The following is a 27,518-nucleotide window of genomic DNA, read 5'->3' on the forward strand; positions in this document are numbered from 1 at the left end:
CCTATCAGTCAAGCAACTGAACTACACTGGCTGGCTTACCTGGGGCTTTGGGAAACTGGTCACTTTAAGAGTTCCCCGTTTCATGTACAAAGGAATCCAAATTGATGTAGGTTGTTGTCTTTTTATTGTAATACTTGGTGGATACTGCCATTCTTATCTTCTTCATTCTTTTCGTTCTCTGAATTTGCATGGAAAGTGTGATGCCAATGCTTTCTAACTTGTTTGAGAGAGTGTGTTGGTTCTAGATGAAAAGGTTTATGCAGAGTGCTTTCTGAGCATTGCTTCTGGAACTCAGGGGGATTTAAACTCCATTTCACACAGCTGTCCTCTGGCAGCTTTTCTCTGGCTTCTCTTACAATCACATAACGTGTGTGCCTTAACCCTGTTAGGGAGTGTGTGCTGTTTCAGCACTTGCCTCTGTCTGAATCTGCAATTTATTTATTTAGACCTGCACAGTAATAGTTACTAACTCATTAGCATTTTGTCTTTGAGGATTGCAAAGCACTTTCCACCATGATGAGGAAGACCAGAGAGGTCCAGATTTTCTCTGCAGAGCTTGAACAACAAGGGGGTCTATGGCAGACCCAGGAGAAGTGAAGCGCTGGGGAGAGCACAGGCACTGGCAAGGTATACTGGAACCAAGGAAACACGCTGCTGGGAACAAGGTAAGGGAAGCCCTGAAAGATGCTGCCTGAGAGAATTACCAGATATGTTGGGGCTCACCCCAAAAATATTTCACATGTTCTACATTGATGATGAATGCTATTTACACTTTTTAGAATGTTTCCATGTTTTTAAATTAAAGATAGTATCCCAGCTTGCAAACCCAGGACCTGAGAGATAATTGTAGTCAGCGCTACTCCTCAGAATGAGTATGTAGAATTTGCTCAGCTTGCACTCATAAAAATATTTTTAGGTACCTAATGAAAACGGACTGACTTTTCTGTGTGCTGAGTACTTCCAAATCTGCAACTTGCCCTCCTCCTTTTTCGGTTTACTCTCTCCATTAATCTTAAAGAGCCACCCTGTTGTATTCTCTTCATCCCTAACAGGAGCACAGATCCCTAACTTAGAAACTGCTGTGAAAAATGTTGTCTTTTGCCAGCAAAGTTTCTGGAAGGGCGGTGAATTCCCTGGTGCAGGGGAAAGGCAGTGCTTTCACATCTCCTCTCTCTGTCTCCAGGAAATGAAGATCATTATGCTTATCCTGGACCATGCAAAGCAGAATAATAAACTTGTTTTGCACAGCATGTTTTGTGTCAGGTTAATATGCCTGAATTTCTGGGATGGTTGAAAACATACAAAGAATGTACAAACAAAAGCCTTCCAGTTCCAGAAGCTCTTCCATTCGAATCTCTGAATGCACATAACCTAATTAGGGCTATTATAAAGAAATAAAAATTAATGAGCCACTATTATATGATCCTTACTGCATATATATCGTCATTTGTTCATAAAGGAAATTGTCGGCTCAAGTCCTGAGCCGCTAAAGCAGCTGGGAGTCAGCAGCTGCTAAGGAGCAGATGTGTAGCTCAGCCAAGGTGATGCTCTGACCCGTCAGTGTGGTTTCAAAGAAGCCTGGAGATCAAGACCACAGCAAGAAAGCACACCAAGAGTTTCTGCTGTTGTTAACAATGGAGAGAAGCATCTCCCCCTCCAAGAAGTACTGACAGGTGGCCTCAGCCAGTCTGCGGTGTAGGTGCTGGACACCGAGTTGAAGCACTTCAGGAACAACGTCAGCTCACACAAAGGGTCGTCAGCTCACGCAAAGGGTCGCGTGGCCTCTGAATGAGGCAACTTTCTCTGCAGCAGATGTCTTCTATGGGTGGGTACCAGGCTGCGCATCTGCCGTTTAAAGGCATTCTGGAGGAGTTAGATCATCACTGGGTGGCTGCCTGCAGGAGGAAACTGGTGTCTGCCATGGCCACAGACTCCCTCCTGCTCCTGCTGATGGATCCAAATGCCATCCATTCGGCAGACCGCAGCTAACGCACTCGCAGTGTGGAACGCAGAGAGCAGGCAGAGCTCTGTGTATCACTGGCACAAAATGAGTTCTGGTGGGACTGCTAAATTTAACTGATGAGTTAATTTCTTCTGAATGGAGAAGGCTTTTCTTGAACTGCTTTTGCTACACACTATGTTGCATTTCTTTATGGTGCGAACTGAGCTAGGCACTCGGCAATAGCTACGAAACCAATTCCAGAACGATTGCCAGTGACTTTCCTCCTGTTTCCCACTTCACGTCAGACTGCTTGCATTTCAGTCATTTTACAGCTGCTGAAGCCAAGCATGGGTGAGTTTTACCTTTCACAATTTTGGCAGTCAGACTTTATATTTCTGCTATAATTTTAGGCTTTGGTCTGATTTTTATCAAAGTAACTCAAAATTTCCTCAGGTCTCATGGTCATATTTTAAAATGGGTAGAGGAGGTGAGTACCCTTCTCCTGTTCCATTATAGGTCTAAATGTGTAGAGTCACAGCTTCCCTGTCACGTGTTTTGCACTCAAATACTGAAATGATAGACATGGCCACTTTCCACACAGGCCTTCTCCCCATGGCTTCGGAGGGGCTGCAATGAGCCACTACAGGGTTCAGGCAGGAACACTTCACTGTCTGCTTTCTACCCACCTTCTCAGGGCTCATGGGCTAGACTGCCATCTCTGTTAAACCCCTGTAAATCAGGAGCAACAACACTCATTTAAACTCTTCCTGCTGGTTTAACCACAATTGAAACACAGTCTTGGTGACTTCCACGCTGCATGAGCAAAAGGTGTGGTACAGTTACATTTTCCAGTCTCCGTTCCTTCCCTTGTTATCCCTGGTGTGGCATTTGGCTGTTGAGCACTGATGTGCAAGATCCCTCCTTCGGCTGCTAGTGCCTCTCAGTAATGGTGTCAGTCTGTAATTGGGGAGTGTGTAATCCATAGATTAGAGGCTCCATGCTCTGAAGTCTCCATCTGTTGTACACATTGAAATCATTACATTCCTAGCCTCGGTCCTGCTGCAGGCTTCTAAATTGGTTTCCACAGGATTTTCTTTGTTGTGCAAAGCAACTTGTCCACAGCTGTCACTTGGTGGCTGGACACTAGAGCAGACAGTGCACGGTGGCCCCTTGTCAGTGTGGCATAAGCTGTGGGATGCTCCTCCGTCCAGGTTGAAGTGGGGCTTTGAAATGTATTTTTCTGCTGTGTACAGAGACTCAGTCCCCTCAACACAGAGTAGAGGGCACATTGCCAATTATTAGGTCTTTTTCTACGTTCAGCCAATCTCCCTAACAATGGAAAGCTACTGCCACCAACATGGGCTGCAGAGACAACACAGAAATCTTTTCCCGTGCAGTCATTGTTCCTTCTACATCAGCCGTAAGTCCTGGCCATGCCTGCCGAGACAGATGCAGAGTCTGCAACACGGCTCATCTCTTCTGTGGGAGAAGAACGGCAGACTGGTGAGGAGGACTGCTCAAGAGACTTGCAGCTGGGGTGCAGAAAAACACAGATATTGTATTAATCATGGTTCAGCCTTGTGTGCTTGACAAGGAGAACCTCTGTGTTTAGACAATGCGGGCCCATGTCAGACTCGAAGGCAGCCTCTGTCGCACATGCGTGAGATTCCTGCCTGGCTGTGGCAGAGATTATAGCATGGTGTTGAGCACAAACCCCTGATATACAGGCAAAGCAAGCAGGTTCAGTAATCCTCAAGTAAGGACCAAGCTCCATATCTAACTGAAAGCTTAAAATTAATCCATTTTCTAAATAGATTCAATCATTAACTCACACGCAGTTGTCAGAACAACTGATAAAGATAGTGGTAGTGATGAGAATGTTTGTCATATGCATTTATGCATTAGGAACAGCAAAGGCAGGGTAGACCATACCCACACAACTAGTTGGAACCCATCTACTCTTGTTGACATTGGAGCGAGTGCCTTCTAGCAAATGGAACAATTTTCCCTTTGTGTGAGAGGGGACATTGCATGCAGCCCATTCTTTCCCAAATGCATCACAGCTCATTTCAGTAACAACACTCTGGGCCCAGGAGAGTCTCCAGAGAGGTGATTGCAGCAGTAACACACCACAAACAGCTCCCATTTCTCAGCTTTCAGTTTTGCGACCCGCAGCACTACTTGCAGGGCCCCCCAGGATCTTGCTTCTCTCGCTGGAGTAGTCAGCAGTAGACCAGTGCGGCTGGGAAACTTTTCCTTATTCCTCATAAAACACAGCTGGTTTGTACACATTCTTTCCTCTGTCACCTTTGTCCTTAAGCTAAAATGTCCCTCTCTCTGTCGGTGTTTATCAGCTGTGATATATTTACAGTGCAGACCCATGCCCTCACCAAGCTGGTTTCACTAGACAAAACAAGCTAAGCTTATTCCACAGGTCCTGTAGTGACATCTATTTTATAGGCACATTCATTCCCCTTGATTTAATTCTTAATTAGTGCATTTTGATATTAAATACACTTTCAATTTTTTTCTAGCCAAAGGAAATGAGACTGGCTGGCTCAAGTTCTTTGCTTCATTCATTATTTGAAGATTATTTTGCAAGGGAGTTGGAGATGAACATTTTTGAACTCTGTAATAATAGAGATCTAAATCTAGATCTGAATGTCTGTGTCTTGGACCCATTTTATGTGTTTCAGTCACAGATACGAATCACAGTGGATCTTCGAAAAGAGTTTCTTTTTAAAAAATAAAGAATACATTCACGTACTGGGCTGTTCTTTGGCAATAAAATATGCTTTAGTTTAGATTTGTTGGGGATATGAGTGTACAAAGATGAGATAGCGTAAATACCTGGCTACGACTTTGCACTTTCAAAATATGCTTTCCATTTCCCCTCTAAGACTTACCTTGGCAACTTCCTTCCAAAAGGTCTTTTTTTGTAGTGCACACAGCTTCCAAGAGCTGTGCTGCCTTTCATCTCTGGAATTACGGGCTTCCCAAGCAGGGCTGCATAATATTTTGTCTCTCTGACAACAAATGCAATAAAAACACTGCTGTTCACTGCTGCCCTAATTCCAGTCACGAAGATTCTTCAAAGTTAAAGCCTCAGCAGAAGTGGGACAAGTCCAGTCTGCTCTCCTGAGCAAGAGAAGGCTGGAAACCCCGCGCTGCTCCTGAGACCCATCGGTGAACTTTTCCCCCGTGAATTGTTGCTCCCGATTCTTGTCCCTCCACTCTCCATCAGCCTCGCAGGCACCGATGGAACCCCACTAACACCACTCACCGCCAACTCCGAGCAGCAGTTTTGTTTTCCTGTCCAGCCCAGACCTTTTGAGTAATAATCCACCAGGCAAAAACTACACAATCAGGGAACGGTTTGGCTGGAAGGGACCCCAAAGCCCACCTGGCTTCGCCCCCGCTGTGGCAGGGACCCTCCCGCCGTCCGGAGCCGGGGGAGCCGTTCTCCCTTCTCAGCGCGGCTCCGGCTCCACCTGGCACCCGCGCGGCCCTTAGCGCCCGTTTTTAGGTCAGATTCGCGCAGTTTCCCGAGCAGCTCGGGCGCTGCCGAAGGGCAGCACTGTCCCCCCACCGCCCCGTGCCGGGAGCGCAGCGGGTCCCGCGGCGCCCCCTGGCAGCCGGGACCCCGCCGCGCCCCGGGATCGCCGGGGTCCGACCGACCGGATTCCGGGGCCCGGTGTCCAGTGCCCGGTGCGCGGAGCCCTGTCACCGCCCGCGGGAGGCGCTCCCCGAGCACCGGGAGCGGCTCCCTCGCGCCTCGGCCCCTCCGTTCCCCTCTTCCACCGCAGGAGCCCGCCCTGGAGCCGGTAACAGCGGCAGAGCTGCCCGTGCCCCGCGGGAGGACGCGGCCGCAATTCCCTCCGACAGCGGGCACCGCCGCGCACCGCGGGACGGCGAGGCGACGGGGCTGCTTCTTTAAAAATGCCGCCGTTTTATTTTTTATACAAACTAAAACACCAGAGGTCATCGAATCCTATATTAAATACATAAATTAAAAAATAACCATTCATAAAACTTTACATACCGTAAGGATTCTCTTCTACACGTTAATACATATGGTACAGATACATGTCCAGTGTTTATCAAAGGGTCGTTCTGCTGAGTTGTTCAGAATTCTGTTCTGAAACAGACACCAAAAAAACTGGGAACAAAAAGTACATATAAAAACACCCGGGTGCTGATGTGAGGGAGGGAGGGAGGGGGAAAGGAAAAACTCTTTGAATCACCAGCAGCTGTGTGGGTGCATATTGAACCATGCCCTAGTGCATGGGGAAGCCTGGCCTATGTGGTTCCCATGGGATGTCATGGAGTGGAAAGCTTTGGGGATGTTCAGAGGATGACTCCCACCAAGATGAGGCCAGGGAGCTGGAAAATGAAGCGCATCTACAAAGGAAGCCTATGTGGTCCAGGCACATCAACAAGAGAGGATGAAGCCGTGAGCCAGGCTGACAACACTGCAGGAAGCCATTCCCTTCTGCAGCGCCCACTGCCTGAACTCACCTTGCCTCACCAAGCCTTCATCAGAAATGCTGAAATTGAGAGAATAGTCTTCAAAATCTCCTGGTTTGGTTAGTGGAGAAAAGCAGCACATCAGGTTTTGGTCAACCTGATGTGCACTATGTTATGTGGCTCCGCTGCTGCCTTGATGGGATGGATTGCCTGAAGAGCTGGTCCTCCTACTGCAGCATAGGACAGATGGAGGAACCCAGGGCTACATATGCTGTCCTCAAAGGCTGCGGTAAATTGATTTTGGTTTTGCTGGTTGATTTTGGGGCATAGAGGTTGGCTGCAGTGAGTAAAATGAGGGAGGATTCTCAATACTCTGCTTCAAGGAAGGTCAGGAACAACAGAAAGCCCTGGATAAATGGCTTCAGGACAGAGAGGGAAGGAGACCTCAGAAAAGCAGATCCAAAAATCAGTTGCTCATGAGATATAAAGCTAAACCACTAGGAATGTACCATTGTGGCAGCTAAACAAGTCTTGATTCAGTTCCCCATACTGAGGTTGGAAGTATATTTTCATAAGCTATAGCAATGATTCACCATGTACAACAGGAAAAAGATATATGCATATACATGTATATATATGTACATATACATATATACCATATATAGATACATGTATATATATATACACACAAAGCAAACTCATTTTGATCTAGCTGACAGAAGAAGGTTTGAGTTACTCCTATCAGCAAGTGTGTTTGAGTCATGGCTTATGTTATGCTGCAAGGGAGCAAACAGCTGTGGTTCAGCTCTCTGGAGGGCACATAGTGATCTTTTAGAAGTCTGCAGGCCAAGAAACTGGCACTGGATTGTCTACCGCCCCAACCCCCCAAGTCAGAGGAGCACCTGCACGCATCTGTACAGGTATGAGGGAGGGGAGATCAGGCAAAACAGATAAATGACCTAAAATATGTGCAGTGGCTCAGAGGGCCTAAATGAAGAAGCCTGCCATAAGACCCATCAGGTACGTTCTGAAACCGGGCATTTCCTTCTGTGCCATGAACCTTCCCTGCCTGAAACAAACCTTTCTAGCCTTCCTTATTTTTTTAACCAAAGCAGAGGTGGAAGTTATTGCACTGTTAGGGAAAGCAGGAGCTGATCATTCTTCCACGAGGACAGTTCAGTGTTTTAATCACCGTGCTAATGCTAGGGAAAACAGTTTCCACCCTGTACTTACTTGTAGGACACTGCAGCCAAGTGGTATGAAGTGAACTGGTGCTGCCACAGAGGAAAAAGGAGTGAAAGGGGGAAGAGGGAATAACCAGAAATGAACCCCCTAATTTTTGTAGCCAACAAGGTGCTGTAAAGTTGCTTACTGATCTAAACATGTCACAGGTGTGGGACAAGACTCAAGGGGCCCGACTCCAGAGCTTCAGGACTGAACTGCTAGCAACACCCTTGGAAAGCACATGGGAGGCTTGGGCCAACCTTACGCACAGGTTCTTCTGCAGGGGAAAAATAATTTGAAAAAAGAGCATGCAACAACCCTGTGTCCATTTAGCATATCTGCCTACAAGCCTGTTTTTAAAAAGATGAACCAGCAAACATACAGCTGGTGCAAAATGCATTACCAGACTTAAAACGACTGCTGCAAGAAGATGCTGTCACTCTAATTTAAATTAATTTTAAGGAGCTGGGGAAAAAAACACTTGCTAATAGCTTCTAACCTTTGACGGAAGACTTAGCACAGTCTCAGGGCAGGCAAGAAATAAGGATGTTGGGAGTCTGCCCAACACTGCAATCCAGCTGGGTGAACAGACATTAATGATTAAAAGCTATTCTGGCCAAAACTATCTGTGAGAGGCAGTCACTCCCCACACCAGAGGAATTTCATCCCTGCTATGGCTGAGAAAGTGCCTGTGACCTGCTCAGCTGCCGTGGCAAGTTACTTCACCGCTTTGTGCCTCAGTTGCTGCATTTTATGGTTGGACTGGACGAGCTTAGAGGCATTTTCCAACCTTAATATTTCTATGATTCTATGATCTGTAAAAGTAAACAAGCAAAGGACAGAGTCTTTATAAAGCACTTTTAAAGCTTACGATGGGCAGTCAGTGTGCGTAAGATGTCGGTAGACGTGAGCCCTGTTTTGAAGGTTTAAGTAAAGCACAGGCTGTGTTCTGGCCCTTAGTTTTCTGTTCTGTAATACAGACATCCATTTCTCCCAGTTAAAATGAAGGCTCCATTGTGGAAGACACAGCTCACATAAGAAGCCTTGCCACAGGAGCCTGAAGTCTGAACAGGCACGACTGTCTCCAAGGAAGTGGACAGAGGCCCAGAGAAGTGCACGCTCGTACAGCACATCAGTGAGAAGGGAAGCTGGGTGCAGCAGGCGGCTTTGCTCCCTGCAGGCACAGGACCTCCACAGCGCAGGGTTTGTTTCTTACTGACTATAGGGGCATGGACTTGTGACACCTCAGGAGATGCCACAGGCTTTGTGATTAAGAGAGGTAAGTAATGCTTTGAAATGCAGACTACTTCTAGGTATACTTAACCGTAGAAAAATCTAAACAGACTAGCGACACTTCTTACTGCTAATAAGGATGTGTTCACACAGCTCTTCCCCATTTTTGGTTTTTGTGTCATTGATCAGGAAGCCAGCTAACAACATCAGTTTGACAAGCCAAACCAAAACATTTGTTCCAAGCTGAGATGGAACAGTTGGAAGCTGATGCTTTGTCAATCATACCACATGGACAAGGCGGTTGGCTTTTCCCCACTCTGTCCTCCAACACATTGCTTTTCTTTCACAGAGGCTGCTCTTTAGGTCCAATCCAGTGATCCTCAGTGTATTGTTCAAACAGCAAAACCAAGTGTGTCCATTATTATCTCAATGGCAATCTTTGAAGAGTATGAAAAGTATATGACAATGGACAGGCTGTTCTTTGTGGAGGGAGTGCGAAGAGAGATAAGGCTACAGCTCGTCAGAAATTCTCCTTACCCTCTTTTTCTCTTTCTTTGTCGAGCAAGGTGGTACTTTGTTATGGCCCCAAGTGCAAAACGTGGCCTGTCCTGCCCATCCTGGCAATAACCCAGAATGCATTTTTCCTTTCTTCCCCCCACCCTGCAGCTGTCATTTGTTCCTGAGGTTCAAACCAAAGACGGAGATGAGTTCCTGCAGGGCGAAAGCGGAATGTTCTGTTGCCAGCATCTCTCCACAGCTCTTGGGTGTTTCTCCTGCTCTGTCCTGTTACCTTCTGATCCGTTTGTGGGATGACAGTGTCACATTTAAAATGACTGCCCTGCACAGCAGGGATAGATTTTTTCTGTCATAACTTTGGTTCCATGCCCAAGACACAATGACTTGATCAGCTGAAAGTGGTCCCTTCCCTTTAAGTTCTTCCTTGGTGATGCAGGTTCACAGTTTATTTTCCTTCCCTTTTTGTAATTTCAACATACAGAATTTCATTAGGTGCAGCATATATCATAGCTTCAGACAGGAACTGTCAAGTGACAAATCTCGAGTGATGGCTTTAAAGTACAAGGTGGTTGCAGTCTTGGCTACAAGTTATTCATTTTTATACTTTTTAAAACAGGTGTAAACAATGTTCTCTTCATTTGGGGTGGAAGCATTTGCCTTTATAAGGATTTATCTGTGTGGTCGGGCACTCTAAAAATAAACAAAAGAACATCTGTATCAGATAAGTCGTAAGTTCCTCTCCCTACCTACCCAAGCTGGCAAGATGCAGTCTATCACTCAGAAAGCTGAAAGGTTTACTCGGTAATTACAGTTAACCAGCACTAAACTACTCCCATTTGTCCATGTGAAAGCCAAGTGTGAAAATTCTGGGTATTTTGACAAGACTTTCCATTTAACCCTACAAAGTACACCCCTCTGGTCCATAAATGTCCCCGTGGGCCTCTTCAGGTGAACAGTTACGCACCAGTTTCAAAAACTCTTGAACCAAAGCTGCCTAAAATTCACCAGTGACAGGAGATATGGGAGCAGGTGATGGGCTTGGGACATCAGCCCAGAACTTTGGCTAAGGCAGCAGCGAGGCAAACACAGACTGCTCCTGTTGCAAGGAAGCCCTCCCTGCCTATGTAATTCTCTGACTCAGACACAGACAAGAACACACAAGGATGTGATCCACAGCTCTGAGCTAGAAGTGCTGGCTTTCAGGAAATAAGTAAAGTAGTCTTACCTTTACAAGAGGCACATTGACATCAAGGCCAAAGAATAAAGGCAAGAGAGAAGAACAAGAATAGAAATAGAAACTGCAGAAGAAAAAGAAGATTGCGTCAAAACTACAGGTCATGGCTTTGTAAGCATCAGGGTTATTCCTGTACTGTTTAGGGCAATTAGAATAACTATGCATTCAGAAAACACTGTATTTTCCTAGTTACTCCTCTAAGTACCATATCACCTCCCACATCCCATTAATTTTGGTAATGAATTACAGCTGGCTCTATATTGAAAGCCTGAGGTATAACTGTCACTATGAACCACCATGGGTTGAATGAAGTCGCAAAGCTGGATATCAAAAGTAGCATGGGAAGTATTTTTAAATGCATTAAAACCCAGTGCCTGCAATCCCAGATGGAAATAGCCTGGGAATATATATATACACACCAACGCATAATATCAAGCCTTAACCGTTACATGTTTAATAATCAATTTTTGGATGTCTCATTTTAATCACGAATGCGTTGTCTTCCAAGATGTGAGTTTTTGTGAGGCAAAAGCTTTTTTCAAAACTGACACTAAAAGCCTCCTTTTGACAATAGCATAAGTTTTGGGTTGCTTTTTTATTTTCATCAAGGATTATCATGTGTTATTTTCCCCAGTTATATATATTAGAAAGAAAGACACTGAGTCCTTGTATCACAAAAATAATGGCTGAAAAGTATTGTGTGTATCAAGTTTTGCATTATGCCCACTTGTTTTACTTTAGGAAAATAGATATACACTGAAAGGGCTCACTGTTCTTATACCAATACAGTCATTATTTCCTATTAAAGTTTACAAACATACATTGATATTTACTGATGTAAGTACACTGGCAAGGCTACCACTACAGATGCATCTTACATCGGCCTGGCACCTTAAGATATTAAGGGTAGCAGTATGTTGTCCCCATGCTATCTAACTTGATAAAACTAGCAAAACTCAGTGTGACAGTGTTTGCTTTATTCACCAAAAAAATGCATTGCATATTTTCTGACAGAGTGTGTGTGCGCATATATATATATATATATATAAAAAGAATGCACATAAATAGTTCTTTGGCAGTTCAGATTAAGGGCAAGATTCTGGTACCGTATTATATTGCACAGTCAATTAGAAGCTTCAATACAGAGAACAGCACCAGAACCCAAGTTCTCTAATCCTGCCAGGTAAGGACGATCCCATATCTTCACTCAGTTCCATGCAGCCCTTCCCACTTGCTGGCCTTGCTTTACCATTAGCAGAAGTGTTGCCTGTCTGCCAATACAGGTTTAACAAGCAAGTGAAGGCCTCATCATTTGGTTATCATTCATCGTAATTAAAAGTGCTTGGCATTTATTTCTTAAAATGAAATGCTGCAGCGGAGACTCTAAAGTCTGTATATACTGAAACACAAACTGAAAAGCAAGCACGGTAGTAGAACACAAACAGGTCCCACTGATTCAACTAAACAAGAGGCTCATGTAGTTCCAGAGAACTAGGCCATTATTTTCAAAAAGGTTGATCAGCGTGCTTCAGAAGCATAAAAGAACCAACCTTTTCCTCCAGATCCTTAATTTGTCTCTTTTGGATGTCAGTTTTATCTTCTAAATCTCGGATCCTCTGGAAATCAGAAAAGAAGTCATCTAGACTAAATTCTCAGTAAATTCACTCTGCTGAACAAGTAATTTAATGTTCCACGTGCCAAGAGCCTAGAAATTAATAAATCAATTTCTTTGGCAGGGATAATCTCGCACAGCACCCCAACTCCATCCACCTACACTGCCCAACCACAACTTTACTGTGTGTACAACTGCTCTAAATATGCTACTGCATATATGTAACTGTATCCTCAAATGCTGTGGGAATTACTATCAATAATACTATTTCTTCCATATTATCCATTTTACGCTAATCCTGTGTGAAACAGACGGAAAGAATAAGGTTGTGGTTATATTCTTTAGAATTATATCATGATTCATTAAAGATTTCTCACAGTTTGATGTGTTGAAAGAGGATTAAAGAGTTATTATTGGATCTGAAATGATAAATGTATACAACACTACGGAAATATTGATTCTGTGGTGAACAAGATATGTGTAACTTACAGACAAAGTGTAGTTTCTAGCAAAGCTAGATACTTCTAGAAAAATTGTAACGTGAGTTTAAATTTTAGCCCTCTGGGAAGACAGATCCCATGGACTAGGTAACAGAACTACTAAGTATGAAAACTGAGGCCTTTAACCCCAGTATCTTCTCTCGTTATAGTTAGGGCAGAAGACAGCTGGCCAGCAAAGAGCAGAGATCCAACAAGGCAAACCAGGACACACACGGAGAGCAGAAGGCACCCCATGACTGTCTCCCTGTCTCAAGATGGAATGACTAGCTTATGGCAGCATCCAAACACTGCCTCTTCCTTCCCTTGCCTCTCAGCCTTTCCCAGCCCCCTTTGTAATGACTCTGGCTAAGAGTTGTTCAAAGAAGCCAGAACTGCTGGGGCAGCATTAATCAGGGCAGCAGCCAAGGATGAATTCAAGAGGCTCATGAAGGCCTGGTGAAAAGAAGGGAAGGTGGACCAGTCTCCAATTCAGGATCAAGCAGGACTGCGAAAACCAGGTCCTCCTGTCAAGCAGAAGCCCTAACCACTTGGCATGTGTTCTCTGGTATTCCCACCAACATCTAAGTTCGCTTTGCTTCAGTGTGCAAGTGTCACATTAACCAGTGTGCTGTGACCGCTTACCATTTTGCTCCAGGGCCTCACACCCTGCAGAGCAGCAAACACTGGTCTTTGAATGTGAAATGAGGTACTGTATCTCAGCAGCGAAACGCAACAGCTGCCCACTCTGCGAGCGACAGAGCAGCAGTTTCCAGAAAACCATATTGTTCCCTGTGCAACACAAGCAAGAGTAGTTGTACAGTTCTGCTTGTGCCCAGTCCTGTAACTAGGGATGACCATTTTGAGTATAAAGCCAGAAATCTGGATGAAAACTTCAGCTTGGAATTTTAAGACTCAAAATATGCCAAAACAGCCCTCCACAAGCTAATACCACACGTGTTTGTTCACACAATAAAGATACAAACTATATGACACAACTCAAAAAAACACAGGCCGGGTTCCCCGATGACCTGGAGCTTGCCCAAATTCGACCTCAGCTTATGCTCTTTTACAGAAAGTCTGAGTTGGTACGCATGTGCATTGTTCCTTTTTCTTACCTGATGAGCCTGCTGGAGCAGCTCCATTCTCTCCTGAAGAATCTGACAATCATATTCTCTGCTTTTCCTCAGCATCTGACGTCTTAGCTTTTCTACTGCTGTCCTCAGCTCTTCCTGCTGTTTTTCAGTAAGTAGTTCTCCAAACTTTATCACCGTTTCTTGCTGCAAAGCATTGTACAAGGTGGCCTCAAGCTCCTGGATCCTCTGGTTGATTCAATACCAAAAGCCAATTAGAGATGAAACATTGATTAAAGCACAGTGGGAACTGGGGGTTTGGTGGCAGATTCGGGTGCCTGCATGAGAGGTGCTCCCTGCACTCAAGTGTGCAAAAACGTGAAAAACAGAACTGATAAAATGGTTCGATGTTTTGACAAAAGGATAAGAACTTCTATTCTTAAGATATTTTAATATTTATTTTCACTGAAATCCCTTGCTTTGAGTGTTTTTAAAGCAGCTACAGAGATAATTAGGAGTTGGATAGAATTTTCACACCTATTGTGTAAGGGTAAAGATGAATATTTCAGCAATTCTAAAATCTTGACCCATTCTGGTAAAAAACAGGACAGATTGAAGTTCACTGTCAGACTACTTTGCTCTTAATCCTGCTAATCAATAAGCGTTCTCATTAACCTGACAACCCAAACATAATGAACATACACAACCCATTACCAGAGCTACGTATCTGAATTTGACACAGTAGTGCTCATAGCTGGAACTCTTGCTCTTTGTTATGACATCTGCAAAACAGCCAAGATTTCAGATATGATTTCGAGCTGGTTGCACTGACTTCAGTTGGAGAAGCTGACATTAATGACCAATATCTGCCTTTAACTGATCAGAGAGTTTGGGACTTTGGGAGATCTCCCACTTTGTGACATGGAAAAGCTGGGTGTCACGTTGAAGCTGTGCAGATTGTGTGGTAGAGCATTAGAAGGATAGGTAAAACAAATAAATAGAAAAAGCTACTGAGAAAAAAGCAAAAACCTCTCTTCCCAATCCAACAGGAGTCAAGAGTCTGTGTCCTGTCACTGTGCTGGCCAGTAAGTGCTGTAGAGTTTCCTTTGTACATACCATGTATGCTTGGTCAAGAGCTTGCTTCCTGTAGTCTAATTCTTCCTCCAAATAACCTTTTATTTTGCAAAACTGCTCCTACGATGAAGGATTGTTTGGACAGAAAAATGAATTAGTTACTCAGAATACTTCGGGAATTTTTATTAAATTGACTACAGGTCTCTGGCTCAGGCAGGATGAGCAGACTGGTCTTCAACTGACATGCTGTGGGGTTACTAATATCTGACTGAGCTGGAAAAGAAAGAAGGGAAAATAGCTGTAGATTGATGTGGATTGTGTGGAAAATAGCAGTGGACTGGGGCCTTGAGCAGCCTCGTCTGGTGGGAGGTGTCCCTGCCCATGGCAGGGGGGTTGGAACTGGATGATCTTTAAGGTCCTTTCCAACACAAATCATTCCATGACACAACACGAACGATTCTATTCAATACAAACTATTGCTGTTGTGTGAGAACACATCTGATCTACATGGAATGAAATCCATCATCCCTTTGTTGATGTCAGTGATATCGGTTGGCATTTCAGTAGTGTAATTTAGGGGTTTCCATGTGACTGTTTTAAAGATACGTCCTCTGGCATTGTGGACAACTCCTTTTGTGCTTTCTCTTATTTTGGAATAACTGTGGAAGTGCAACAAATGAATGAGGAACTGAACAGCACATTCATGTTCGCATTATTTGGGGGAAGCTGCTGTGCTTTAACTTCTCAGTCCACCTTAAACTGAGAAGTATAGCCTCAAGTACAGCATCAAGTACAGACACACCACAGGAACACAGTGTAAACCACTACAGCAATCCAACTCTTGTATTTATGCTCGTTCATCTTGCAAGTTACTTCCATTAACTAGAATACAACTAGGGTAAGGTACTAACTTTACTGGTCCTACAGCAACTTCTGTTCAGCTCTAAATGTTTTACCTTTAGGGTGATGTGGACTTCAAACATAATGAATGAAATCAGCATGATAATTCATTAGTCTCCCCAAAACTGGTATTGAATAAAATGTGATACAACAGCTGATGTTTACACTGTGAACCTTACAAGACAAATGGTACCGTCCTTTACTTCTCTGAAAATCACTGAGCAACCTTTGAGCCCTCTCTACTTATTAATAGTGGAAAAAGAAAGTTTTCAAACCTTCATTGTTTCTGTTTCTATGTAATTCTGTTGTTGGATGATAACCAGACTAGTAACAATTTTATGGATTCACTGACAGTCAGAGAAAGCCTGCAGATTTCATTTGCCAAAAGACCTTTTCAGTTATCTTTTGGCACACTGAGCAAATGTGACACACTCAGTGTCTTGCCCCTAAAATGTGTATTAAGGAAAGTTTGCTTACCATATCACTTTCCAGTTCCACCATCTTCTGATGCAGAGCAGCTTCAGCGCCCTCAATCTGCTGGATCCACTGGAGGGAAGACAATGAGAGCTGTAACCTGCTGTGTTTTCTATGTACATAGGTAGGGGCAAGTGGGACATCTACAGCATCTTGTCAGCCTATTTTAGTAGTTCTGGGCCCATCTTGAGGCTGTTCTCCTGTGACGGGGCAGACACAATGTCTGTAGGTAGCACTTTACAGGGAAGCAAACGGACCACCATTACTGGAACACTGGAAAATGGAAAAGCACACTTCCTTAGACAGACAAGGAACTCCTTTCATCCCATGGGTAAGGGTCCACGATCGGGCTTTATCCTCTCTAAAATAGCTCAGCCTTGTAGACGGCAATTCTTTTTGCAGAGGAGGAATTGCTGAGTAGAAACCTTGGAAGCTGTCATGCTGACAAAACTGTGGGCTGCATTTGAGCCACAGAAAGCAATTTTAACCAAATCTTAGTTTCTTTCCATTTTCCAAACCAAGGAACTTCAAGGCATGTACTTCTAGTGGAAATTCTGCACACAGACCCCTTTAGAAGCTTTGGAAATCTCATGAATATAAATCCCACACTATAACTAATTATGGCTTAAATGTCTGATGGTTTCCTGCAATTCCAAGTTTCCTTTGACATTCTTTTTGTATTTGCAGTTGTTTTGACTTCATGGCCTGGGACAGCCAAGTTGAATGCTTTTGCTGCTTTAGCAAGGTGCTTGGGGCTGTGCTGGCACAGTTTACTTTATCTGAGGAATCATTTCCTACAACAGAAACCTTGACATTATTAACAACAACAGAGCAGAAAATTTCCAGTGTTAGTTGAGGCCTGAGATAACACACAAGAAAAGTAAGCCCACAATTTACCTTTTCTGCCAAGGACAATACAGTGGAAGCCTGAATTATGGCCACTTGTTCTTCATTTCTTAAATTCTGTGAAGAGAAAGAAAAGGAAGAAGAAAACTTGCAGCAGTTTCCTGCATGAATAAAGACAATCCAAGCTACTGACTAGGTCTACAGTTTTCAGGAAATCTCTGTAGTACTGGGTATCCTATTCCCATCAAAACATTCAGAGTATGTAAACTCATTATAAAGAACACTTCTTTTGCCTTTCTCTACGATAAGGACTAACTACATGTTTTCATTCCACTGCATCTCATGAGAAATGTAATTAGACTCATTTGTCTGTCCTCTTGCTAGTTTTACAAAGCTGAATTCCCATCAAAGGTTTTGTAAAAATAATGCTGATTTACACTAGCACATAAATAGACAATTGCAATCCTTCATTTTTATTTCTTGTACACTTTCTTAAAACATACCTAATCTTGGCCAGAGATACAGGATGTTCTCTTTCACATGGATGACTAAAAGTGGGCAACAATGCCCGCTCAGAAAGCCACAGGAAATTTGATAATTCTTGCCTATTTATGAAACTATCTGCAGAGGAATCCTAGTCCTGATGAAGATGCGATTGGCTTAGACTGCCAAACTGATTCACATGCTTTCCTGAATGGCGGGAGTGCAGCCAGGCCCAGGCCCAAGTATCAGTGGCCTTTGGACATTCTTCCCAGTCTGCTAAACCAGATGTTAAAGATGCTACTTCATTACTAGTTCTCTAACTACTGAAATCTCACAAATCCTTAAGTTATGGAAATAAACACTGCTTAAATGAATTGTTCTGATATTACGTAATTTAATGAGTCTCTTAGAAAACAGTCACTATGACTGTAGATTTCATTTACTCTACTGTACAAAAGGCAGCTTGTGAAGGGAAAGTATCTCCCACTTTGACTTACCCCATTATCACCTAGGATATCTAACTGCTTTATGAGGTCTGGGATGCTGACATCCTGCAAAGAGAGAATAAGGTAAAGGCATGGCATGCACGTTTTGTCACAGCTGCAATATTTGTCTCTCCTATAAATCATGCTGAAATTAACCATTTCATTTTATCATTGGAGATGCATCACACACTGATTTCAGTTGCCTTTGAGCCAGGTTTTATCAGAACGGTGATAATCACGAGTCTGATTCAGCTGCATCAGTCATCACACGCTCTTACATTAGACTGAGTTTAAATGCTTAAAGCTTAGTGGCGTTATTAGCAGAGATGAGATGAATGTAACAGGTTACAGCATCTACCAGTCCTGACTAGAAGTGCTCCCTTATAAAACTGACCTACCTTAACCCCTTCCTTCATGCAGTAGATCTGCAGAGCACTCACACCATCTGAGAACGGGTGAATCTGCAGATTAAATGGTGGGGACCGTCTCTCTCTTTCCTGAAAATAAATTGAAAAGATGCCATAGAACATATTAGAATGAAGGAGATGTGCACAGAACTCATTAAATGCCATAGCTACTGTTTATATCATGTTTTGCAAAGCCAAGCTCTTAATTTTAAAGTCAAAGAAAGAAATATTTAGACCTAGTCTGAAAAAGTGTGGGAAGTGGGATAGGATCCTAAATGCGAGCTAATTATTTTACAGGAGATTATTTATTTGATAAATTACGTCAATTCACAAACTGTCTGCTGAGCAGCTGTCACCTGGCTAAGACTCAAGTGATTTGCTTAATGAAGTGTTGAACAACTATATATTGTTGTAAACACTCCCTTTAGAAACACATATTTGACTTAAGAATACTAGGATACTCAGATTACACATTTGCTTATCCTCAAATGCTCTATGTTCTAATACCTGTGCAAAGCAATAAGTTCAAAAAAACCTGATCAACTTAGCTATTTGTACACTCTCATTGCATAAAATCTACAAATATTTCTCCCATTTTAAAGGACAAAAATAAAAATTTGAAGATATTATTTCTCATCTCCTTCAGGTATTCAGGCAAGCACAGAAGTGATGATCAAATCTGACTTCATATATATTTTAGGTTTATGAACATCAAATTCACTTATCAGTCCAGTTCTGTGTCACATGGAAATGCAGCCCTGAGCAAAGTATGTGAGCATGGGGATTAAGCCTCGCTTACTTAGCTAATTTAAAGCATTTAATTTTCGTTGATTTTAGTAGACTCCAGGCCAGCAATAAGATCAAAGCATGTTGACAACAGACTGGCCCAAAGTACTAGAAAGACCACATCTGCAGGTGTGGTAACTGAGTCATGCTAACATTAACCAGCTAAGCTTAACCATGCACACTGGGCATCTAGCACAAAGAGAGGTGAACCAGTCAAGTACAGAGCTATTTCCAGGATATCAGAGCTGACACCCTTCAGCTCACAATTGAAAATGCTGGGCCTGATTTGTTTCTCTGTTACACCACTACAACACCGATGCAAATACTCGATTAAAGTTGGTGTCCAGTGCAAGGGCACTAGTTTTATTTGCTACCAGCCCTACTTTAACAAGCTCATCCATCACCTCCAGCTCAAGGTTACGGAACTCCAGCAGCTCATTCTGGTCTCGGGCATCCTGCAGCTCCTGTTGCAGACGGCTGTTTTCTGCTTCCAGTTTCTCTATCTAATAGAAATAGGTAAATTCAGGATCTGTGTGACTTTTACAGGAAACATTGACTATTTGGTGAGTAGTAGGTGAGGTGGCATAGGCAGTGCAAAATTCAAACTCTAGAGATGATTCACTGCTTACTGTTTCACCTCAGCGAGTCTTCAGTTTACAGGCAAACATCTGCTCATTAATTTCCTAAACATCACAAAATGCTGAGGCTGGGTGTTTTCCTAAAAGGATTCAATCCCAGCAAAGATCAGTGGGGCTGTTAACTCTACAGAGGTGTCAGGTTAGCTATTAGGTTAGTTTGCATTAGCTTTAAACATGCTGCTTTTACGGTAAAGCACTGGAATAAATTGTCTGGAGTGGGATATGGAAACATCATTGTCAGAGGACTCTGGGAACAGGATGGATAAACGTCTATCAGGAATGACACAGAAACAGCTACACCTGCCTTGGAGAACATCTTGGGCTAGCTCAGAGATTCCCAGTATCTAGCACATGAAGCACGGATGGCATGCAGGGAGAGCTGTCTTTGTGAAGGCAGCTACCTGAGCAGCTATTCCACACGGTGCAAGTGCTTGTGTGAACTGCACAGCAAGTGTCTCCACACAAACAGTTCTGTCAGTTAGCAGATGGACTTAAATAACACAGACTAGCCAACTGCCTATAGCTTCCTTGGTGTGGACAACTCCACCGTTGGCTCCCCAGCATGCTCTCCTCTACAAGTCTCCAGCCAGTGCCAGGATGTGTATTTGCAGTCAGGTTGTCCAAGTAGAGCCCAGAAAAGGACGGCTAGGGACCACAGCAAGACCAAGGTCAAACAAGCTCCCATGGGTCAAGTTTGTCTGGATGGGGAAGGATGCCACAGGGCTGGAGACTTTTCAGGTGTGTTTATTGAAGGGAAGAAACATAGGCTAAGAAACTTCATCTAGGGAGGTGAAAGTCAGCAGGAGACCGGGTGCTGGGAGTTATAGCCTCTTGCTGACAGCAGTCACGCATATGGCCACTGTTGTTACTGTTGGTGATTTGCAAGCAATGTTGATGTCCTTCATATCCTTATATTCCATGACTAAAAACATATACATACACACATACGAATATAAAAACACACACCAACAGCTGATCCTAAATGTACCAAGTAACTGAGCAGTAAAAGCTTCACTGGACCTAAGGATGACTTTAAGCCCTTAAAAATATACAGAACACACAGAGACTGGGAGTATGAAAGGGTCATGGTGTTAGAGGGCGACTGCATTTCTACTGCTGTTCTATCCAGAAGCTAAGCTCAAAACTTCCTGCCAGAGCAGCAGCAGCAGCAAACTCTTCAGCGGCACTACTGGAAACAACGGTCTGCACCTCAGAGACAGAATGACGAGTACTCGTTGCCAGCCTGGAGCTTACCAGCAGACCAGGTGCATCAGTAGCTGCGTGCAATAACAGTGCCTAAGCAGAGATGGAGAGTGCTTGTTTTCCAATCCGTTATCCTGCCCATATTAATCCATGCTGTCCTATCCTTACACTACACACCTGTAAGTACCAGACTGCATGCCCAAGAAGTGCATTATATGATCCAGGTTAGCCTTGAGAGTGAGCATGGAAAACCTGGGAACATACCTTGTCTAAAAGCTCTTGGTTCCTCTTAATGAAAAGCTGTTTGTCTTCCACCCAGTGCGAGTCCTGTTGGATGAGACAGTGTTATTACAGAATAATCAAACTCCATGAGATTGGACACATTTATTGAAAATTTGAACCATAATATTCAGGCTTTAAAATCTTACAGGAATTAATTGTGATTTACAGATTAATGACATATTAGTTCACAGAACCATGGTAAGGCTCCTGAACTCACTAAAACTTGCCTGTTTTAGTTGCTCCTGAACAGCAACTTTACCTCTCATGGAAGTCTATACTAAAACAGCGCTATGTATTTTGTAAGCCGAACAGGTAAGATCCAAAATAGTGAAAGAAAATATGCAAGAATTGCTTACCTGCCCTTTCTGTGCCAAAGTTTTCTCCAGATCTTCTATTTTGGCTTTGTATCTCTGCACTTCAGCTTGGAGCTGCTCCTGAGCCTGTTGAAGTCAAGCACAGCATTAAGCAGTCAGACCCTGGGTTTATGCTGTTGCTTCCACTGAGTGAGTAACTGCAAAGACTCTGGCTCGGCAATGCTTTCTGCCACCCATCAGAACAGCACACAGATGCCACAAGTGAACAGAGTGGTAGATGAGCCCCCTCTCCCCACCCCAGCCTATTATTACCATGTACTGCATTACAGTAAGGAAACAGAGGCTCAGGTATTCGGAGTGACAGGCTTTGTTGAAAGAACCTAGTAAGGGGCAATGCCTGAAAAAAAGTGCTTAGCAGATGGCAAAAGGTAGTGGACATAAGCAAATGGCTGGGGCATCTTCAAGACCTGGCTCAACAAAGCGCTAAACAATCTGGTGCCATCTCAGAGCTGACATTGCTTTGAGCAGTATTCTGGACAGGAGACCACCAGAGGTCCCTTCCAGCATGAATGATTCTACATTTTTATTAGAGGGACAATATTTTTAACTTCGAAGGTTTACTGTAGTGGTTTACTGCAGTCTGCATCACATTCAAATTTGAATGTTATCTGCCTTTTTCTGTTACGAACATTCAGGCGAATATTCCTAAAGCTGGTGCAACGTGTGCCTTTATGAAAACCCAGAGGCATCCTTTTACCTTTAAACCCCAGCCCCTTCACACTTGGGCAAAAGATGAGAAAACTCTTGTGATTCTGTGCCAAACTGCAGAATTGCCTGCTTTGGGATTCCAGCGTAACCACAGGGTTTCCAGGCTCAAGTGGAGGACAGCCCCTTGCGTGATTGTGTCCATTCCGAACTGCCACTCTCTTTAAAGCAAATGAGTGAAATGGACACCTTGCATGCAACATCCATACAATTCAAACTCCATTCCTTTCTAGATCACTTTGAGAGGTTTGTATATCCTGTTAGCAGTGGAATGCTTTTACCCTCAAAGAAATACTGACCTTGGCTTCTCTTTCAGCATCTATGATGCCTCCTGTCTGTTCCTGCAGAAGTGCATATGCTCTCTGCAGGGCCTGGTATTCCTTTGTCAGCTGCCGAAACCGCAGCTCTGATTCTTCTGCTGCTAAACCCTGAAGGATAAGAAGGGACGTGTCTAAGCACCAGACAGCAGAGCACCGCCAAAGCACAGAATGCAAGCATGGTTTAATTATGAAAGCTGGTTTACAGGTCTTGATTCACATGGCTTTTTTTGGTGAGCTTGCTGTGAAATTAAGGAAGAAGAAGAAATGTGATAGGCTTATTTTCTTGAAGGGGGAGAAGAAAAACACCATCTCAGATTGCAATGAAGTCATAGCAGACTCTGGTAATCGTAGACTCTATGGACTAGATTTTGAAAGAACTTCAGCATTTAGGTACCTCAGAAACCAAAACTGAGGCCAAACTATAATGAAGAACTTATTACTCAATGTGTGCTATAAAAACCTAAGTGTTTTTGAGAGCCTGGTCACTTGTTGTAGAAGTCAAAGTATCTTGAAAACCTGTCCTTGCCTATGGAAAAAGACAGATCTTACCTCGTCCAGATCATCATCTGGGGTTGCTGGTGTTCTGTCTGTTCTATATGAGGCCACAGAAGATGTTTCAGAGTCCACAGAATCTTCATCATACCCAAAAAATGTGTCCACCACATGTCTCTAAAGAAGATAAAACAAGATTTCTGAGTCTCCTTGGAAACAGGAAGCATGAATTTCTGAGAGGGGGGCTAAGGTTAGCTCAAAACCATGTTACTAGTTACTTAATAAAGGCAAGATATGAAAAAAGAGCAATGGGTTACCCTTGCAACTACCATCTCCAAACAAACCCAAAGGGAGCCATATTGAAGATGTGTTCTTGTGCTGGTGGAGAATGAGTTTGCTGATAAAATTTACTGAGCTGAGGACCTGTCTCAGTCTAAAACTTGGAAAATACAATGGGAGCAAGAACATGCTAAAGGAAAAGTCTCTGCCCTAGCAGGAAGGCAGGAGAATTGTTTGTTAACCCCAAAGTTGTTCAGAAGTCATCAACATGCCGACTGATGTGCAATAGTAACACCATAAAGAGCTGGAAATGTGTGCAGAACAGGAAACACTCCTCCTTTTCTCACAGGCACTGATGCATTTTGCATCTCAGTGCTTCTCTCAATCATATTGCTGCCAGGGTGAGTGAAAGCTATGCTAATACAAAACTACCATAGAGGAACTTTTATCCTGCACATCTTTCCAGTACTACAGCAATTGCCACATGTTGTAAAAGACTGTTCAGACTACACAGTTTGGTTGTGTGTCTGACACCTCACTATCTCCAATCTCCATAACTGAATTAAATCAAATCAAAACTGTGAGTCATGTCCTAAGAAGGTACAGACACATGACCCTGCAGGCTTGGGCTCAGGGTACAGATCCGAGCATTTAAATACTTGGCTTATGAATAATTCTGCAGACAAAGACAAATTCTGATGAGCATGTAAGATGCACTTCTGCTTTGCAACGTTATTCACTTCCGCTGACACATTACAACCTTCCAAAGCCAGGATTTGAATCACCAAAGATGCCAATAACCTTTTGAATATATTATCTTCTTTTGTTCATTACTTTTCCTAGTGAAGACAATAGCCAGGTTCTCCCATGTTATAATCTCTGGCTTAGAAACAAAGCTGACTGATGAAAGCACTTTTTAGACCTTGTCTCCCAGCTCCACCTGCTGTGTATTGCTTCAAAACCCATACAAAAATGATATAGTAACACATCTAGGATTTATGGTTCTGAAAGTCTCTGTGTGTAGGAAAGCACTGCGTTACTTTCACAGAACATGGCTGACATAAAAAGGAGTTTCCTTGGAGGACAAAAAGCAACAAAGCGCTGTTTCCCACACATTATTTCCACTTTCAGGAGGTGGGACGTGGCTCTTGCAAAGTCATTCTTTGCACCTAGCTGATAAAGTTGCTATTTGAACCCACTACTGACTTCTCAGCTCTAAAATGGTTGTAAATTACATCAGCTTTGGATTTGACCCAATAATACAAGCAGTAGCTAAAGGCCTCTGGAACCAAGCAGGAGAGAACACTCAGTTTCTCAGGCAGAAACTTCCATTGAAGAATAAAGATGCACAAGGATTTTGTTTTAGCCCATATGTGCTGTGAAAAATAGATAGCAGAAGATAGATGGGAAGGTGTCTGGAAATGTAAAGACGTCTCAGCATAACAGATCTTGAGATCAATATTTATAGAAACCACATGGAAGGAAGATGATTAACATTTCATAGGGGGGGAAAAGCCCCATTTTGCTGAAAATAAAACAGCTATGCACCCTCAACTGAATTTGAAAGTGGACTTAAAAAACTCTCCCAAAGTAAAGTGTTTATAAACCCGATCATTATAGCAGATTGCTATAATCTACAAAGCTCTCTTTAATCAGATTATTAAAGTGTGTTTCCCTACACAGCCTACTAGTATTTTTACAAGTTGAAAACAATTTTTCCTCTTACCTTAATTGGCTTTGAGCTTCTTTTATGCTTTCTGCGACGAATGAGTTTCTCCCTATCCTGGAAAGCAAGATTAAAAAGTTACTCTCTCTTCTTTTGTTTGCAGCTATAGAAGGCCAGATCTACAGAGGAAATAAATCACTAGCCTCCCATCGACTGTCTGTTCATATATTCAAACAGGAATCTATTCCAGGTGTAATGGAGGATTCATGTCCAAATCTGTAAATGTCAGCTGAAAATCACTTGGAGAAGAGAGGACGGGTCATCTGAAAAAAGACCCCTCTTGTGGAGCTGCCTTACCAGGTTGTCAAACGACAGGCAGTGATGGATCTCCTGTTCACACCACTGGCAGGCCTGTCACAGGGGACTGTTTTGGGCTCTGTATGGTTATCTACCTTATCAGCAGAGGAGATGCTGCCTCTGTCTCAAAGCCATTAAATTATGGTAGTGTTGCTCTCGCCACTCCTAACAATGATGACTTAGAAGAGGCAATGGCTTGGTTTGGGGCCTCTTTCTCCTTCCCCTCAACATCATTATGCAAAATCAGCTGAGAAAGGGATTGTCAGTATTAAATGGCAGAAGAACCAGTGAAGCACTTTCTAGCAGCACACGCGTTTCCAGCACACAATAGCACACTGTGTGCCTGGCTCTTGTTAAGGAACTTTTAAATAGTAGTTAATTATAACGGTAACACCACCTGGCACAGGCCTTGTGAACAGGTAGGTATCTGTCCAAGCTCCACAGTTCTTAGTCTGCTTTCATCTTTAGAGCTTGTCACACGCAGGAGTTACACTTTGGAGCTGTAGGGGCTAACGCCCTACTAGGAATTCAGTTAAACTGCACCCATGCACATTTAACATCGCAAAATCTGCAGGCACTAAAAGTAAGATAAGATATCTAATCTTAGACCTCTAGTTATAAGCCGAAATACTATCAGCGGTGAACTGTATGCACGAACTACTTTAAATTTCCCAGTGTTCTGGACATACCCTTGTTAACTCATCTATTATGTTCTGTTGTTCTATGACTTGAAGCTTCAAGAATTCAGTTTCTTGTTCCTCATTAGCCTGATCCAGGTCATTGAGAGATCTTAATTTCTTTAGAGGAGGATGTGATGTAATTTTTTCTCTCTATGGTAAGAGGAAACAGATAAAATAAGATCCAGCAATTACAAGACAAAAAGGCTAGCTTTCAGTTAAAAATAAGACATTAATTTAAGCTGTACAGTCCTTTAAATATGCTTCAGCTACACCATTTTACAACTTTATTAATACCTGTCAGCACTTAAAAATAAAGCAGCACAGTAAGGCTTAGTTCTTCAACCAGAATAACAAAGCTTTATCTCCTTACTTATTGTGTAGCAAATACAGCCTCTAGAGCAGCCCTTAAAGGTCATGCACCACAGCTCTTCCTTTGCTAAGCATCAAGATGCCCCAACACATGGTGAATACAGTTGAACTCCCTCCCTGCACAGTGGGTAAGCAGCTACTCTCATGACACCATGCCTTACTGATAACCCATCGTATGACCATCACCAATGAGGAAATGGACATGCCTCAGCTATGTGAAAGACACACATCCAGTCAGAAGAGGAGGAAAGGCAAAAATTGTGATCCTGGGTCTATTTTAACTACAGCACACATCCTGCCGGCTCCTGAGCATATATGGAACAAGAGATGGCTACAGCCCTGAGACTTACTCCAGCCACCCACAGCTGGCTGACTTCCATAATCTGGGCACCTAGATTTACACCTGGGTGTAAAGAACAGATGTCAGGGAGTTGAGTTATAGCACACGTGCTGCGTGCACATACATGCACCAGCAGGCTGCCTACGGACATCTAACACATGCAGGTTCCCAAGTCCCTTTTCTTTGCTGTGGGAGAGCCCACGGGGCTGTGATCTCTACTACCGCAACTGTGGTACAAGAATTCATACTGTGACACCTGCAATAAGTTTATCTGTCTTCTGAGCCCTGGTGAACTGCAGTCTTAAAGTGGATTATCCTTGTAACACTAAACCTTTTTTTCTATAAGACAAGAAAGTGAATCTAATCGTCTCATCCTAATCAGCAGGAAAGCTGCAGCCATTGCAGGACAGCCAGCCTGCTCAAGATGAGGACTGCAAGCCAGAGACATGACACACAAACACATTAAGCAGGGGAAGTTGTCTCAGCCTGCCGCTTACATCTGGCAAACCAGAATCCCCACCTCCTTTTTTTATTGACACCAAAGCAACATCAGTGCCTATATAGGGACCGGATTCTGATTG

The 27,518-nt window shown here is 43.3% G+C and overlaps 1 protein-coding gene across 5 annotated transcripts in view; it reads right to left on the minus strand.

Annotated features, from left to right (window-relative positions):
- Positions 1 to 1,760: 1,760 nt before the first annotated feature.
- The window catches only part of JAKMIP2 (janus kinase and microtubule interacting protein 2), a 47,319-nt gene continuing 21,561 nt past the window's right edge, over positions 1,761 to 27,518 (minus strand). The window contains exons 7-24 of one of the 5 annotated variants that reach the window (XR_008452202.1): positions 26,238 to 26,378; positions 25,252 to 25,308; positions 23,304 to 23,423; positions 22,734 to 22,862; positions 21,712 to 21,795; positions 21,338 to 21,400; positions 19,637 to 19,735; positions 18,438 to 18,536; positions 18,052 to 18,105; positions 17,123 to 17,188; positions 16,229 to 16,297; positions 14,894 to 14,971; positions 13,823 to 14,026; positions 12,167 to 12,232; positions 10,608 to 10,680; positions 5,985 to 10,072; positions 4,849 to 4,968; positions 1,761 to 3,421 (exon numbers count right to left, since the gene is read on the minus strand). Coding sequence is in view for 1 of the 5 variants with exons in the window: in XM_054079453.1 (XP_053935428.1) it covers positions 10,630 to 10,680; positions 12,167 to 12,232; positions 13,823 to 14,026; positions 14,894 to 14,971; positions 16,229 to 16,297; positions 17,123 to 17,188; positions 18,052 to 18,105; positions 18,438 to 18,536; positions 19,637 to 19,735; positions 21,338 to 21,400; positions 21,712 to 21,795; positions 22,734 to 22,862; positions 23,304 to 23,423; positions 25,252 to 25,308; positions 26,238 to 26,378 (1,380 nt within the window). In the remaining 4 variants the exon portion in view is untranslated. Of the gene's footprint in view, positions 3,475 to 4,848; positions 4,969 to 5,890; positions 10,073 to 10,607; positions 10,681 to 12,166; positions 12,233 to 13,822; positions 14,027 to 14,893; positions 14,972 to 16,228; positions 16,298 to 17,122; positions 17,189 to 18,051; positions 18,106 to 18,437; positions 18,537 to 19,636; positions 19,736 to 21,337; positions 21,401 to 21,711; positions 21,796 to 22,733; positions 22,863 to 23,303; positions 23,424 to 25,251; positions 25,309 to 26,237; positions 26,379 to 27,518 lie in introns of those variants that run through there. The other 4 variants (XR_008452203.1, XR_008452204.1, XM_054079453.1 and 1 more) reach the window with 4 other exon arrangements.

This window comes from Cuculus canorus, chromosome 14, assembly GCF_017976375.1.
Source record: "Cuculus canorus isolate bCucCan1 chromosome 14, bCucCan1.pri, whole genome shotgun sequence".
NCBI lineage: Eukaryota > Metazoa > Chordata > Aves > Cuculiformes > Cuculidae > Cuculus > Cuculus canorus.